General features: G+C 37.4%; 1 protein-coding gene across 1 annotated transcript in view; it reads right to left on the reverse strand.

Annotated features, from left to right (window-relative positions):
* LOC105391410 (atrial natriuretic peptide receptor 1) overlaps nucleotides 1-16881 on the reverse strand; it is a 44456-nt gene that overhangs the window by 23690 nt on the left and 3885 nt on the right. Inside the window, exons 3-6 of the mRNA XM_048627934.1 lie at nucleotides 8596-8679; nucleotides 3932-4094; nucleotides 2580-2699; nucleotides 1438-1547 (exon numbers count right to left, since the gene is read on the reverse strand). Of these exons, the coding sequence (XP_048483891.1) occupies nucleotides 1438-1547; nucleotides 2580-2699; nucleotides 3932-4094; nucleotides 8596-8679 (477 nt within the window). The remainder of the gene's footprint in view (nucleotides 1-1437; nucleotides 1548-2579; nucleotides 2700-3931; nucleotides 4095-8595; nucleotides 8680-16881) is intronic.

Raw genomic sequence — 16881 nt, forward strand, 5'->3', positions numbered from 1 at the left:
AAATCAATAGGTATAAATACCAACAAAGGAACACAAGAGGCTTTTAAACTGTTTTAAATGCCTGCTACAACAAATTAATGGGTCATTAATATTAACGGCTTTATATTATTTTCAGCTTACCACGTTGAATCAATTATTTATTATTCACAGGCGAGGGATTTCCAAAGTGCTGTCCGTCTGTAAATCAATATCACGGTAATGGCAGTTAACGGGTTAAAAAAATATAAAAACTTGCTTTTTTATTCATTTTAACGATGTCGGATCAAATTCTGGTTTTTGACTATGCAATAAATTCCCAAATTGTAATGGTCTGGATAGAATACAAACCCCAATTTATTATTTTTCCAGGTATTATTAAATATCGATTTGCTAGCAATTAATATTGGTTGTGTGTCCACCAGCGGATGTTTATCGGGAAGCTGAAAGGGTTCATATACCTAAAACTGATATGTACTGTAATAGATATACTTGATTTTAATTACGTTACGCATTTACATGGTTAGTAAGTTTGAAAGTCATTTCGAGATTCTTGGGTTCGATCGAATTGTCTAATTCGTTATTCTAAACTTTAAAAAAATATATTATATATATATATATATAATTTTTTCAGGAGAACCAAAAAAACTAAGGAAAATTTCTAAACGGCCGCATTGATATGAAACTTTAGTATTGTAAAAAAGCATTGAGCTTCTGAATTTATGGAATTAAACAGCAAGAGCAACCCTCTTAACTTTTAGGATACGATGAGAGGGATGTACAGTACAGCCAACAAGAAAAGTATAAGTTTTAAAAAATGTGTTTCAACGGGTCTAAGTAGGTATTACTGTGGTATTACTTATTACGTCTTTTACAGATATTTGTTTGGTTCTAAGTACATAATATACTTACGCTTATTCGAAACTAAAATTTATAAATAAAAAAGTATTGAATGGCCCTTTCGTCAGGTAAAGCCTTTGGTTCTTGAAAATATAGAAGTTAACATTTACTTTTATGTTGACTGTACCTGCGTAACATTGTAGAAATTACGTCACTTTCATTTTGCCATCATATTGCAATCCTTTCTGTAGCAAGGTAGGTTGTATACATGCGATATGAACTGAGTGTGCTACGTAAAAAACGCACATGGCTGGGCATATAATTTTACAAGGAGCTTTTGATACAAGGATACCATTCGTGAACTGAAACTAGTACGCTTTATCTATGGCAGTGGGTACCTATAATAATAATTTAGACAAGGTTTTAAGCCACAAAGTAATGATTTCACAGTACTTGTTGCTCTCAACTCAAGCTATGCTCCAGTGCATACAGGGAGTTGCAAAAGTGGTAAAGTATAAGATGGTGACTCAGGTCAGGAGGTCAACAACTTTTTGTTACCCAACCCTACCCTTTTTGCAACACCCTGTATAATATCAATGTTCATGACGGCAGTGAACTGACCTGGAAGATCTCGACGTCGAGGAAGGCCCAGTCGCCGCGCGTCATGCCGAGCGCGTGCGCCGCCAGCAGGAACTCGCGCACCAGCGGCCCGCGCACGCTCAGGATCACCACTGATAGATAGATAGATAGATAAATACATAGATAGATAGATAGATAGATAAATCGTTTATTTGATCCACTTTCTTACTTACACAACAAATCACAATGACAGAAGATATACATAGTTCCACCGCAGGGGGAAGGAGGCAGGTTAATGATCTATGAAGTCAATGTGGCTTTGCTCTATGGCACATGCTGAGCTGGTGCCTTTGTGATTTTCTATACAGCTTTTATGTTATTATGTGTTAAATAGATAAATAGAAGTAGTCAGAGGTCGCTAGTCAGATGAGCGGGCCACCAGTCGGGCTTTATCTTGTAAGGTACATTTTGTAAAGTGAGATTTGAGGACTGTGAAGAGTCCTCACTCCGTATGGCATGTTTCATAATTCTCCATCTAAAGTGTAGTATACCCGACGCTTTGCGTCTAGGCATACTCAAATCAATTTAAAGTTGGCTGGACAAGAGCCGTGTTGTTCATTTGTATTCATAAGTCTATGTTTGTCAAGTAGTTCAAATCAAAGTTATGTATGATGATGTGATAAGTATGCGTGGGCAGGATGGGCAGGCGATGTTGAATTTATATAAAACTTCGACAGTCGCTGCATGAGAGATAGAGGAACTACTACATACACTAGCGCTGATTGGGAGTGGCCTTCTTGAGCGAAAATTGCTCGTATACATGGTGTTGCAAAAAGGGAATACAAAGCCGAAACCTACATGTGCAGCATGTTATATGTAAGCCCAAAAATGAAATTAGAATTACAAAGTTTGCGCTATTCATTTTCCATAGAAACTTTGTTGGTCACGTGACTTTTTACTATTGAGAATGTGAATATGATTTTTTTTCACGAATTTTGAAATTCTGATTTTATTTTCGGGCTTAGAAATACCATGCTGCACATGTAGGTTTCGGCTTAATATACCCTTTTTGCAACACCCTGTATATTATGACACTGCGGCCTGCTGCGGCGGCGTCGTGCGTGATTAGCGCCACAGCTATCCAAAACTTGGTAAGTATTTGATCAAGCGCGAGCACCACTTACCTCTGGCATACATGCTGACGTCGCGGAGCAGCGCCTCGCAGGACTCGCCCTCGTTGCCGTCCAGCTCGCGCACCGCCTTCAGCACGCCCTCCTTGCGCAGCCCCCACTCCAGGCTCTTACCTAAACATACACGAGCATTAGGGGGAGATATCTACAAGAGTGTTGTGTGCATGCGTTAGCGCTGCGTTTAAAGAGCGATGACGCCCTGAACGCATCGTGTGGCATGTCGTTCAGAATTTATATGTAGGTAGGATGACGCAGCGCCAACGCGACACACACACTTCGCCAGTGTAGCATCGCTGTGAAACAGTACACCAGTAGTTTTTCTTCAATTGACGGCGCTAGTTACCCCTACCTTAACACCTTTATGTATTTCATGTGATCTCTAACCAACCCGCCAAGCGAAGAGATTATAGCATTATTGCTATACATACCCCTTTTCCCCCGACGACCGATGTCTGCAATGGACTATTTAAAGGCTGTGAGTCTGATTGTTTCTATTTAAATATTCAGTTTGACTAATGACCCTGTTCTGTTACTAACACTCCGCCGTTGTCCGTCCATCTGTCGGTTTGTCTGTGTCCCAGAAACAATGTCTACCCTGAATAATATTCCTATCGATTAGCGTATTGGATATATTAATTTTAATTGTGTTTTCTAGTAAATGTAGGTACTAAAGCAAGATTTAGAGTTGTTGGGTTGAATTAACTAACTTCAGGTACTTTTCCATCTAGTGTAAATCAGTAAATATAATGAAAACAATAAGGAGCAGGCGACAGGCGACAGAAATCAGTGGGATGTGTACGTTATGATACGATCGAATTATTTATGAGATCCGGTCGAAGTGAAGTGAATTATCATAAAACATCGGGATGAACCCCACACGAGTAGAGGAACTGAAACAGACACCCACGTCTGTCGCATAAATCACTTCGTTTTCTGTACCGTGCTTCGCAATAGATGTCATGTCTGATGGTCTACTGGTTTATTGAAACAAGTAAATTAGCCCGATGAGCCAATCACACACTTTCAATTCGAAATCTTGACTTTTCGAAATATATACATAAAAAGAAAAGTATCGAACTATATTTATATGGTAATCGGCATTAACACTTTATGATATACTTACACTGGCGTAAATATACAAATTCCGTCCGCAATGTTAGTCATCACGCGGAATCACGCCACCACACCAAAAATTTCGATGAAAAATTTGCAAATAATACAGCCTCATCCATCTCAATCCTCAAATCAAATCCTCAATCCTTCACGAAGAGATACAAGTCGCCTCACCCTGATGGCAGCACACGTCACGACGAACCTACATCGCGGAAGGTAAATCTCTTACATACCGACGGTGAGCGAGAAGAGGTCGGACTTGTCGAGCAGCAGCGCCACGTGGGTCCAGCCGAAGCGCTCGAACACGCTGGTGAAGACGCGCGGCAGCCGGCACTGGCAGTACGACATGCGCGTCAGCGTCGGGTACTTGCCCTTGTCGTTGAATAGGGTCTGCGGCTGCAAAAGGTATCGGATGTTAGAAGGTGGTACATAATGAGAATTACCTTTAAGTAATCGGTGAACTTACATTTTTTAAAAATACCTCCTCCTTTTTTCGAAGGCGGTTAAAAATACCTATATATTTAACGTACGAGTATGTTTAACTTAGTAAGTACGTAGTTTTCCAATTTTTAAGACGTTTTACGACCTCTTGACAACATTTAGCAGGTGAATAAGTTCTAAAGGCCTTACCCTTATATTTCTAATGTTATATTGCTAAGGGAAAGAAAAAAACTAGAAGCTAATTAATGCGCTGTCACACGTTTAGCCTAGTAACTGTAAAATCATAAGAAACCTACCTATTTGTCTTTCGATCTTTTAATTCACAAAAGTTTAATCAGTACCCGTATCATGAAAATTCGAGCTAACGAATAGAATCGAATGCGAGTGCGACTATTGTCAACTTGACAGCACTTTCGAACACTTTTTACCTTTCGAAAGAGTTTCGAAAAGAATGACCACAGAGTACATAATATTATTCTGACAATGACCTATGGAATGATAGCTGTCAAACTTTCGCAAATCTGTACACCGCAATACACCGCCATTTTGTTGTTGACAGGTTGACAGCACTTTCGAATAGACTATCGAATAGAATGTGCTGCGTTTTTTCCGGATAGCTCTACAGTAAGTAGACAGTTAACAAGGTCAAGCGAACCACATGGCAATATCCGTTAGTTTGAAGTTCAAACTGTGTTCCAAGTTCAAACTTAACGCCATACGTGATAGATCGCCCAGCTCACTCTGTGGTAAAGATAAACAACGTCCTTTAATCTGTGGTTTGTTTGATAGCTACTTAGGTCGCGGTCGGGTGGATTATCTGCTCCAAAGACTAATATTTGTTACTCAGAGATCGGAGATCCTCATAATTTACGCAATATTTATTATACGATCTTGTTGCTTATTAAGTTATTACTTTTGCATAAGTTTTAGAAGTAAGTAAGCTTCCTCTCATGCACAACCTACCACTCTTTTCACAACACCCAAGGTTAACTGGAAGAAAATGCTATTAGAATTAAATTCGCCTAGTTTTACGAAAATGTTGTGCAATAAAGAATTTAATAATAAGTTGATTGTTTTAATATTAATTCCCACAAACAAACTGCTCTTCCACCTAGTTTATGCGCTACAGTTTACAGTAGCTCTAAATTAGGTGGAACGAGTCTTTCTACTCGTATTTCCCGAGACGCTCCGGGGTAAGAAACTGTGACATCTGTCCGGGACGCCGGTAACATGTGCCTTCTCTACAACTTTTATAAGACGGACATGGTCGGTATTGATTTTATAAAAGCTTGTATTTTACTTGCATTGTTTGGTTGTGCGGTTAGGTCACTAGGTAGGTACTAATATATTGGGGGATAGGACATATCAATATAGATAAAAGACAACAAAATCTATGAATTTGTTGGTCATCCTATCCAAAACAATATTATAAAAGTTCAATGTTTTGTACGTAAATTTATAAAATGTTTTTCACATTGTTTATTCAGTGTGGCGGGGCTGCCTTCAAATGCACTCCGCTAAGTGATAAACAGAGCCAGTCTAGAGCCGATTGATGTCTCAAGAGATTCGGAGTAGCTTAGCCTCCTCTCGGGAAATAGCAGAAAAAAAACATTATTCAGTTTAAATCTGTAGATAGCTAGGTTGTAAGCTTAGTATAGCTAAGTTGTAATGAAGTAAATATCTAATTCTGAGCGCAGAATAGGTTTCTATTCTTTGTGTGAACCTAATTTTGGAATTAGTTTTCTCAAGAATATTAAGTAAATGTTAGCTACCAACTGGATAGATAATTAGAAAGTGTACCTGTGTGAATTGAAAGGAATTGCATTATTTTATTTATTACTTTCAAATAGTACTCGGGTCTTGGGTGTTAACATGTATATCATATTATTATGTATCTATCTATTTATCTGTATAGATATATCTGTCCGATAACCGATATTACAGGTTTCAGCCTAACTTGGGGTCGGGTGGCCGTGTGTGACATGTAATTATTATCTCTACACACGTTTGTGGAACTACTGGTGGTATAAACTGGCGTTGCATGTTTGTATCTGACAGCTTAGTCACAAACTCGACCAGACACTTTGCAAAGTCCTTGAAGTGAGACGAAGTTGACGCCGAACGATAGATTATATTATGAGCGTAAGTTTAGTCAAAGCACGTACTTAAATTGAATACAATCTTGGCAGGGACGCCTGCATAGCATAAACTGTTGACGTCTCTAATCTTTATGTGTAAAATAGAGACTATTACTATATTTGCATTAAATAAAAAATGCAGTGGTTTGATGAGGAAGGCCGAAGACAGAATTGTCCATGGCCAAAGCATTTGACCAGCTGTGAACGAATGTGGGATGCGCTATTGTATAAAACATCGATATACCAACACAACCATTCAACCATACCTACTATTTTTAAGAATTAACAAATGAAGTTAGCAGTTTTGCATTAAAAATATATAAATACTTAATTCCAACTCTGTGAAGTCGTGAACCCAATGCTGATTTGAGGCATTTTCACTTGATAATGAAGGGCTTTTAATCAAGCAACATTTAATTAACCACATCATTACCATATTTACGTGAGACAGAAATAATTGCAACTATTCCCTACAGACACACCGCACACAACCACAATTGGATCCACTTTAATCTGCATGTGGTTAAACACGACCTTACCTTTATAAAATTATGAATACTAAATCAAGTCTACGCTGAAATATTCTGAAGTAGAAATGGATTTCAGTGAATTAAATGAGAAAAATAAAAGGTTGGAAGATTGTTCTGTTCGGTTTCTTTGGGACTCACGTTTAACTTATCCTAATGATTAAAAAGAATATACCTACCTATATACCTATCTATATAATAGGGAAGTAATGAATAGAATAGAATCTCCGTGATGGAAATTTCATTAGACTTCGTTAGCGTTGCGAGTTAGCGAGTTTCCTGTATAATAATGAGAACATTATATCAACTAGCACCTTCTTCCATTTACATTTTATTAAAGTTTTATCGTTATTTTTTCCTTAGCGCAGTGCAAATTAACTGATCAAAGCCGGGACATCTTGTAACAACCTACCTGATAAAGTATACCTACTTACGTAGTAGTAGTCGATTACAGACGCATCCATGTATGTTTTCAGTCCCGTTGGCAGGTGAATGTTCTCGTCATACTAAAAAACGCAATAAACATCGGAATTGTTCCATATACATTCTAGTTTGGTTATTTTGAAACATTGTTTTAGTCCTATAATAAAAGTTGCTCAGCACGTCAAGTATATTCACCTGCCAACGATATAGCTGTCGCAGGCAATTTGTAAGATCTCGCCGTTTACATACGGCGTCGTCAGTTTACAAACGCTCGCTGTTTTGTAATTTGCCGAAGGCATATTGATAACTCGCTCAATCGTTCTGATTTCGATGTTAATTGAAGTTTTAGGGTGACCATGATAAAACACTGTTTGAACTTTGAACAAATGGAAATATCTGAATTTATTTCAGGATTTCAAGACATTTTACTTTTGTTTTCTAAAGTAGGTACCTAAGCAGGTACTACATAAGTTTAAATATTTAATTAAAATATACATTTTAATAAAAAACGTACCTAATCAGTTACACAGAACAATAAAACTAGGCATGTGTTTTTGTTTTGTGTTGTTCCAGATAAATACAAACACTGGTGCTCGTATGCATTAAACTTAGGAAAACGCTAAACCCTTTACCAAACAATTTATGAAGCTCTAAATTAATATCCTGCATTGTGTCCTCCGTACACCGGGATATATGGATAACGTAGTAGTTTTAGGTGTGGGATAACCTCAAAAACTTTGTCGTTTGTGTACGGCCTTTTTACTGCCCCTGAACTGTAATAAATGACTTTAAAGTAAAAATTATTTGGTGAATATGCTTCTACACTCGTAATATTTGCAATTTTTTGAGTATTTATTGAGTCACAGAACCACTACTTGACGCCATTTTTGTTGTCGTGATCAACTGCGCGTGGTAAGAACCAGAACTAAATTCTTCAATTTGCCGCGGCATTATGTAAACGGCGTTTGGATTGTCAATGAAATGTTTTGGCATATTATAAAATGACACGGCAATTTACATTTTGCCTTCGGCATATTACAAAACAGCGAGCGTTTGTAAACTGCCGACGCCGTATGTAAACGGCGAGATCTTACAAAATGCCTGCGACATAGCCACAACCTGTAAGTATACATAGCTGAAATACACGTCAATATGGATGTTAATATGCAACACAGCAAAATTAAATGCATCCAAGTCACACCATCACACCAACCACATGACTTAGCACTGTCGTGCAGGTGGCAGCCGCCCTCGTACGAGTAGGCGTGGCACAGGACCAGTCAGAGTGAAAATCTATTTCGAGTTCTATGTCCCTGATTAATCCAGGACCTAATGATGATGTCACATCATGTTGACGAAGACACTCACCCGGGTGCCCTTGCGCAGGTTGCGCAGGCGGTGCATGCGGCTCAGCACGCCCACCGGCGCCGTCAGCTCGCCCTCCGACGGCGGCTGAAACAAAACAGGCAACGTTACAGCAGGTCACGGTCTAAGTAGAAGAACGAACGAACGAGAATGTGACTCTATATGTAGCTGACTTTAGGAAAACCAAAACTACTAAGCATGCCGATTGCGTGACAATTGTCGTTCGTTCGTCGATTTGTGTTGAAGTTGTGTTGTGAGGAATTAAACTGGAATAAAAACAGCAGTCTATAGTGTAAAAACGACTGGAAGCCCTAGGCGGGATTTGATCCCGCGGCCCCGCGGCCGCGCTCCGAAAACAGGTTATCTATTGCTTGAGCCACACTGTCTTCATATGCGGGAATCTACTGTAGCCAGACAGAGTCACGTATTGTATGTTACATTATGTTTGCGTAGGTGATCCTCAATACCGTTCGAAAAAAATATAAGATATTGAATATTTGATTAACAAAATAAACGTACTCCCTCGCTTCTATTTTTAGTTACTGGACAAAGGCATGATTCGTGTTTTTTGAACTACTACTACCAGTTTTTCTACCAATGTTTTAATAAATGTACTTATACAGAGTACCTATAGAGGATGGACAGTTATTATGAATAAGACGTTAGATATCCAGATAATTTAGTGGGAAAAAGATATGCCTAGACCGCGAGTGCTTACAATTTTATTTACTTTTTCAAAATATTATAAGAGTCACGGTATTATATTCATACTTAGTCTGTATAATAAATAATAAGCCATTTCGGAAGGGTTTGGGATATTTTGTCACTTCTTCTGTGCCGGTTGCCGGGTCATTTTCCCACAAGATTGTTATGTAAGTAGACGCGAGATGAGGGTCGGGCCTCCATTATTAAATATTTGGGCTCAGAGCCTAAATATTTGTACAAAGTTAAAATATTTAGAAGTTTTAAAATATTTTTGACACAAAGCTCTTATGATAGACTGAGGGAAGAGCTTTTAAACTTATTGGTAATCGGTATACACCACTGGTATAAAGAAACACAAAGGTGGCGCATAATTTTGAGATATCTGCGCCTTTCATTACACTCACGCGGTGACTATTTTCCCACAAAACTTTCACAAGCGTATTTTTCTCTTGATTCATACCAACCAAAATTTGTAAACACAGCGTTATAGGTGACATTATAACACCCCTTTTTCTAGCACGGTGGTCTCGACTCGCTCGAACGTCTGGAGCGCAACTTTAATCCCATAAACTCTTGCAACTGCTTAGATTGTTAAGTCGAGTGAATATTGATCGGACCCTATTTCAATCACACAGAGAGCTTTTTCCCCCGACATGATTACATCTTATCAGGCCATCCGGCGTAATACCGCGGCCCGGATCAGGCGACTTGATCAATTCAATTTGTGGTCGCCATTCTAAAAATAAGTTATTATAATTATCCACGTGATAAGGTTAAACGTGGTGCACGAAGGTAGCTTGTTAAGTATACGCTCAACTACAATACATTTCTTTCTCAATGTAATAGAAGTTACCGATTCTCCAATCTAAACAAGTATATCAAGCCGAATTTATTCATTCATTCTGGCGACAATAAGTAACAGCCTTATTACGGAAGATTAAAACACAAGTAACCTTCACTATTATTTAATGCCTACCTTTGTAAGCTTTCATTAGGATTCAATTATTGGAAACGATTTTCATTGTTTCGGTATTTACCACCTACTTACGTATTCTGTATTTTTAATTAAGTATTTACAAATTGAAGGTTTTCATCTGAACAATTTTCATTAACTTTGTTGTTCCTTTGATATTCAATAATCAGCGAAATACAAAACCGTTTACGTTGTTTCAATAAACGTTTTTGAACTTCATTGAATCGATTAGTCCTACTTACCTACATTAATTGAACCATATTATTGATCAATTATACAAAATCGACCAATAATTATCTCTAAATTTTCCCACTTGTTTAAACCTAAAGTAGATAAAACCTAGACTCAACGTTGGTGGCGAACACGGGTATAGTTTCAATACGAAATAAGCTCGAGCACAAGTTGAAACAAACAGCACAATCAGTAGCGGACACGTCTGGGGAATTAGTGCGCGGCTAATGTATGCAGTCCGCGGCAGACACACGGATGAGGTTCCTTCATTATTTCCATTCAAAATCACTATACAAGGAGAACGAAGGAATGTTTAATTTAGGCAATTATTATTGGCTACAAAAATATACTTCAATGCCTAAGTACTTAACGTCAGAACATTCATAATGATTCTCAATAAATATGATAGCGAAAGTAATAACTTATATCATACTTACCTACTAACCCAATATTTATGCAGAACAAAAGCGAAGCGTAGTGGGCAATCTGATACAGCCTCGTGGACAATGAGCACGGTACGCAGAATCCGATTAAATCGGACGCGTGTAGCCGGGTCATTGAAAGACCTCCGGTATTCATTATTCACGGTCCATATTTTATTTGTTTATTCAAGTAAATTTTGTTTATCATGAGTGTATTCGTTAGTGTCTGCTCCAAATTTTCATTATCATAATTTTATTACACTCATGAGCAATAAAAAAGTTCCACGTTCAAAATGTCGACATTTTATTTAGAATTTGATCAAAATATTTACGTTTTTAGTTAGTAATATTCGGACGAGCTGTTAAAATTACTACAATATTGAAAACGGCTTATTCGTATCGATATCAGGTAATCAGGTATAATATTTATATTTATAGTGGTACACTTATCTGGGAATCCCAGCGGAAGCCCTTTAAAGGCGGTTTAAAGTTCCAAAAGCTACCTAGTAAGCTAAGACTACACTCTTTCCCCCTTATTCATAGAAAAGTTACAAAACGTTTTAAGTAATAAACTGTTTTGTCCCTCTCTGTCAAAGAACAAATTGTTCTTTGTCGGAGAGGGACAAAACAGCTTATTAGTTAAAACGTTCTGTAACTTCTCTATGAATAAGGGGGTTTGTATCTCTTCAAACGCGTGTATACGCTTCGTGCGAAAATCAGCGACCGCTTTCCTGAATACCTCGTAGTCTACGCGTTTGAAATAGGCCGTGTGCTATGGCTATAAGAATCTTTCTCATTTTTTATTTTGTTAATATCAGAGCAATTTGTTTTTTTTTGTTTCCTTTATAACGCTGCTACATATAAACGTACGTTTTCTCCGGCAGTAATATTCTGTTTATTTCGTGCCTTCATGTTAACATAAGCCAGGACTGTATAACATAATTGAATTGTTTTATATTCACGTAAATTAGGTATACTAGGCTGATGAAGATAAGATTCTTATGAATTCTACAATGTGTTTACTAACAAGCATTTTCTGAACATCTCTAGAATAATAAGACAAACGATAAACAACGGGTGTGTCGCGATAAAAATATCCAGCAGCGTGGAAAGAAAGCCTGTCAGAGTCTCGCGCTCGGAAATTGACGGGAATTTATGAAACCGATATGTATTTATTTTTTATTCATTTACAATTTACTGCACGCACACAATAGAATGTACGTATCATATATTAAACATAAAAAAGAATAATCATCAATAAGTATATACATGTTGTGGCAAAACTTGTATACTATGCCGAAAGGGGATGGGTCTTAATCTGAACTTTTGAAAGTCCACGTTTTATTTTCCTTTTCTATTGAAATTTTGTTTCACAAACAAAATTCTCGTCTGAAATGAAGCACTTGTATCGCAAATAAGGGTATGGTAATAAGTTCAAGCTCTTTGCTAAGGTTTTGCCGAAAAATCGTGAATGAAAATGGGTATGGTAACCACTAAACGAGAATTTCAAAAAATCGTGCTGTTGAATAATAAAAATTAAAAGAATAAAATCGGAATAAAAATAACGCCAAATGATCGAATATTTATAATGCACTTATATGTAGAATTCTTAATTAAATTTTCTTAATGAGAGTAACAGAGGGAAAATTCAATATTTTTTCGTAGGTATACAAACAGTTTCTCAAATAAATAATTGTTTGCTCTTGCTTTTGTATTTTAAGACTGATCAAAAATGGAGTGTTGAAAATCATAAAAAAGTATGAAATTATGAATAATCAACAAGTTCTAAGCAGCTGTTCCGGGGCAAACAATCTTTATGTCATGGACAATACGGGATGAGCCCGACCTTTAAATGTCAGCAAATCGCACTTGACCGAGTTACTAATAAATTCCAGACAGTATCGCGGTTTAGATCGAGAGAATCGAGTGATAGTCTCTGCTCAGACCATTAGGTTTCGATTCAATTTGTTCCCAATGCCAAGTTCGATGTGTCTGGCACATTCCTTAACAATCGGGTTAAGGTATAAGCGACTACGAATGTTTTTGTTTTTATTATAAAATAACAGTTGTTTATTATTATAATGAAAGAGTGTTACTATAGTGTGGCAAGTTACTTGGCGACCCTCCTTGCGGGGTGAAAGAAGTGGCGGGGGCGAGGTAGCACGACATGCTACACACGTAGAAAAGTGTGCCCGGATTAATCTCGCGATAGCTTGTAACTATTTCTGACGTAAGTAAAATTTTATTCTATGAGTGTTCCCGTAAATGTCATATTTAGCTTAAAATTTATAGTTTGACAGCATTAAAATTTGGATGTTTACCTTCAGAATATCTACCAATTTGAATTTATTTATGTAAAAGTGTTTTATTTTATAAATCAATTTCCATGTCACTTTCATGTTCACTCTCTGTTTGAACTTGTTCATCGTCGTCGTCATCCTCATCTTCATCATCGTTTTCATTAACTTTAATTATAAATCTAAGACAAAAACCAAAAAACATTATACCTACTTTGAAGTATAATGTACTAGAGTACGCCAGTCATATTAGTTCAGTGTACACCTATGATATTTTATGTTTAATTTACATTAAATTATAAATAAACAATAACATACCTGTCCAATACATCGTCAAATACTCTATCAGATTTATAATATTCGTCTTAATTTTTTATGACATGGTCGTCACAATTTCTCCACTTTTTAGGCGAATAATTAGAGAAAAGCAACTCTAAGTCTTTTATCTCTTTATCTAAGTTAGAGTCAATCGACGTTCTTGCGAGCCCGCCTTTCACGTACCGCCACACAAGTTCAATAGGATTTAATTCCGGGTGGTATGGGGGTAGGCGAAGCACGATATGACCATTTTCTTTCAAAATTTCATCAATTTTGTAATTTTCTCTGTGTTTTGCTCATTAATTACTTTCATTAAATCACATAAATTTTGGTTGCTTTTCTAGTTACAAGAACTGACAACTGACGCACTGTCATATGGACTCTTCGTCTTTGTTGTTTACTTTTTCGTATCTGACTGCGCAGTACCAACCTTTAGCCGCGTAGCATGACTGATCCGGTACGCTGTTCTACAAGAAGCCCCTATATTGAGACATTATACGATTTGTTGTTTTTAACGTTATTTTGTTGAGGAATTATAGATACCTAATAATAATATAATGATAATATTAAAAAGGCTCAAAAGACTCATCCTAAGAATAATGGTCTCAGGATCAATGATCTCATGTGGGTCGCACTCAAATTATGACAGACTATTAAGACATGTGGCCGCCTCGGCTGCGCGGCCGAGACTGCCGTAACAATGACATGCAGTGCACGCGTTGCCCTTCACCCCTCCCCCTCCCGCTACCCGCTGTCGTCTTGGATACCTCGTCCCCTCCGCGTCTTTCACCCCGCAAGGAGGGTCGCCAAGCAACTTGCCAATCTATAGCTCACAGGTTGCATAGTCGATCTCTATAATATTGTGTAGTTACTATCATAAATAGTAACTACAAAATATTATAGTACCATAAATAAAAAATATATGTGTGCCTGTTTATAACCAAGAGACTCAACACTCAAAATCCTTATTTAATCCTCGTGCACATCCAGACGGTAATGCAATAATCTAGTTAAATATGTACAACCTAAATGGTAATAGTTTGCAGTGCTAGAAGTTCACAGTAGAAACCGCTTCCGCCCATGTTTTAGCCCGTCCAGAGGCTCCGGTCTAGATAGTCAGTCTCTAATGCATTAGTCGGCGAGTACGAGCGCTACATCCTGAGTGTCAAGGGTTGCTACTCCTGTTATGTTCTGTTCTGGACACTTTACTGCATCAGTTACGGTACAGACTAAACAAACTGTGAAAGGGTATTAAAAAACATAATAAATAGGTATTTACTATGTTAAATAACCAAGTAGTCATACATGTATGCTATGAATTGAATCATTACATTTAATATCCTATACACCCCTTGAGTGCAAAACTCGGGACCAACACGTGAGTCAAATGATAATTTAATAACTTATACCTCTATACATATGTATGGCGTAATCTCCAGAGTGATAAATACACACAATTACACATTACAACTGCCATCAAATTAACAGTCCTAAGCTTGCAAAATTGAAAAAATATGACCCTTGACTAATGGCTAGTGTTGCAGCCCTACCCGCCTAGTAAACAAGCTTTTAATTTGATTTGCATCCTTGACCACCGCCGGGAGACGCCGCATCACCTGTCTCCGCGATGTCAAGTCGAAGGCTGCGCTATTTGCACACGACAATCCAATCCGAGTGAAACGGTCATTTACATAAAACGCAGACGACTTTCGTATTGCGCGAAAGCTTTATCTCGCGAATCTGAAGAGATGTATAGTACATAATACATATATGTACGTGACTACTCGTATATTGTGTGAAAAAGTTAGAATAACATAACTGATGCTACAAACCCCCGCCCCCGACTAACAACTATTTCATTTAATTTTCGCACAATATTGCACAACAGACTTCACTGACTTTAGAATATGGGTTTTATTGTGATATTGCCTGAAATAAATGATTATTTATTTATTTTGAATATAAGATGACTTTGAAACTTATAAAACGGTAGGTAAATTTTTACGTTTGTTGCTGCCAGCGCCTAAATAATATATTTTTATGCATCCTTTGGGCGCTACTACGCCGTGCTACGACTCGTAGCACTTCGTAGCCTTGTAGCATTTTCGTAGCACGTAGCATATTTATTTCAGAGAACAAATATATCTTGCGATGTTTTTATTTCATGAAATATTATTTCAGTGGGCCTGTACTCGCTATATTATATCCCCGCCCTGGCTGTACCGTATATCAGAACGTGCGGAGAATAAGTGTTATTTTGATTAAATCTAATTTCTTTCTTATTATTACGACTTATCTTATCATACTTTTTTGTATCTATGTCAGAGTATACAGTAAGTTATTTAACGTTCCAGTTCTTGTATGTGTATAAATAAATAATATTCTATGTATCTATCTATAAATAAATAAATAAAATATCTACTTTATTTCATATTTGTGCAATAAAGTATCAAATAAATAAATAAAATATATAAAAAAAAAAACTCGCACTCACGCCTTGTACTAATGTACTCCCTTGCGGGGTAGGCAGAGGTGCATTGCTGCACCCACTTTTCGCCAGAGTGTTATGTTAGTCCCAATGTAATAGGGGGCGGGCCTATTGCCATTTTACGGGCACATCCAAGACCCGAGAGCAAATATCTGTATTTAAACAAATATCTGCCCCAGCCGGGAATCGAACCTGGGACCATCGGCTCAGTAGTCAGGGTCACTAACCACTACGCCATTCGGTCGTCACTTCAAAATATCTACTTTATTTATTTATTTATTTGATAATTTATTGCACAAATATGAAATATAAGTGTACAAAACTTTATCGTAGAGCGTACGACTCTTTAAAATTTGAATTTGAATATAAATATTTTATATAGCCTCTAATACTCTTGTGCTGGGCATAAACTTTTAATCGAAACTGGTAGGCAAGAAAAAATAAACACCACCGATCCTTAACTTTATTGTTCTGGTGAACTTGCCATACTTGCCAGTTAGAACCAAATAACATATAATTATCCACCATGTTGGGATTATGATCCCTAAAGAGACGTTTAATTATTGAAGTGTAAATCGGGCATAACACACGGACTATTGAACGTGCAGTCCGTGTAACTGTAGCATTAACTGCTGGCCGAGACATTAAGTTTGCACTCCATAACCGTTTCCTTGGTATGAATATTCATTCGTCACAGTTTACACAGCGCTATGTTACGCTGGTTTAAGCGATGTTTGTTTGTTTTTAATTAATTTTATGTTGTTTGCGAGAGTTCTTTTGCAATATTTCACATTTCATCCACACTCAGCTAACTCTCAACGTATATACAGGGAAAAGGTGTGACTCACGGGGTCA

This window comes from Plutella xylostella, chromosome 19 (assembly GCF_932276165.1).
Source record: "Plutella xylostella chromosome 19, ilPluXylo3.1, whole genome shotgun sequence".
Classification (NCBI taxonomy): Eukaryota; Metazoa; Arthropoda; class Insecta; order Lepidoptera; family Plutellidae; genus Plutella; species Plutella xylostella.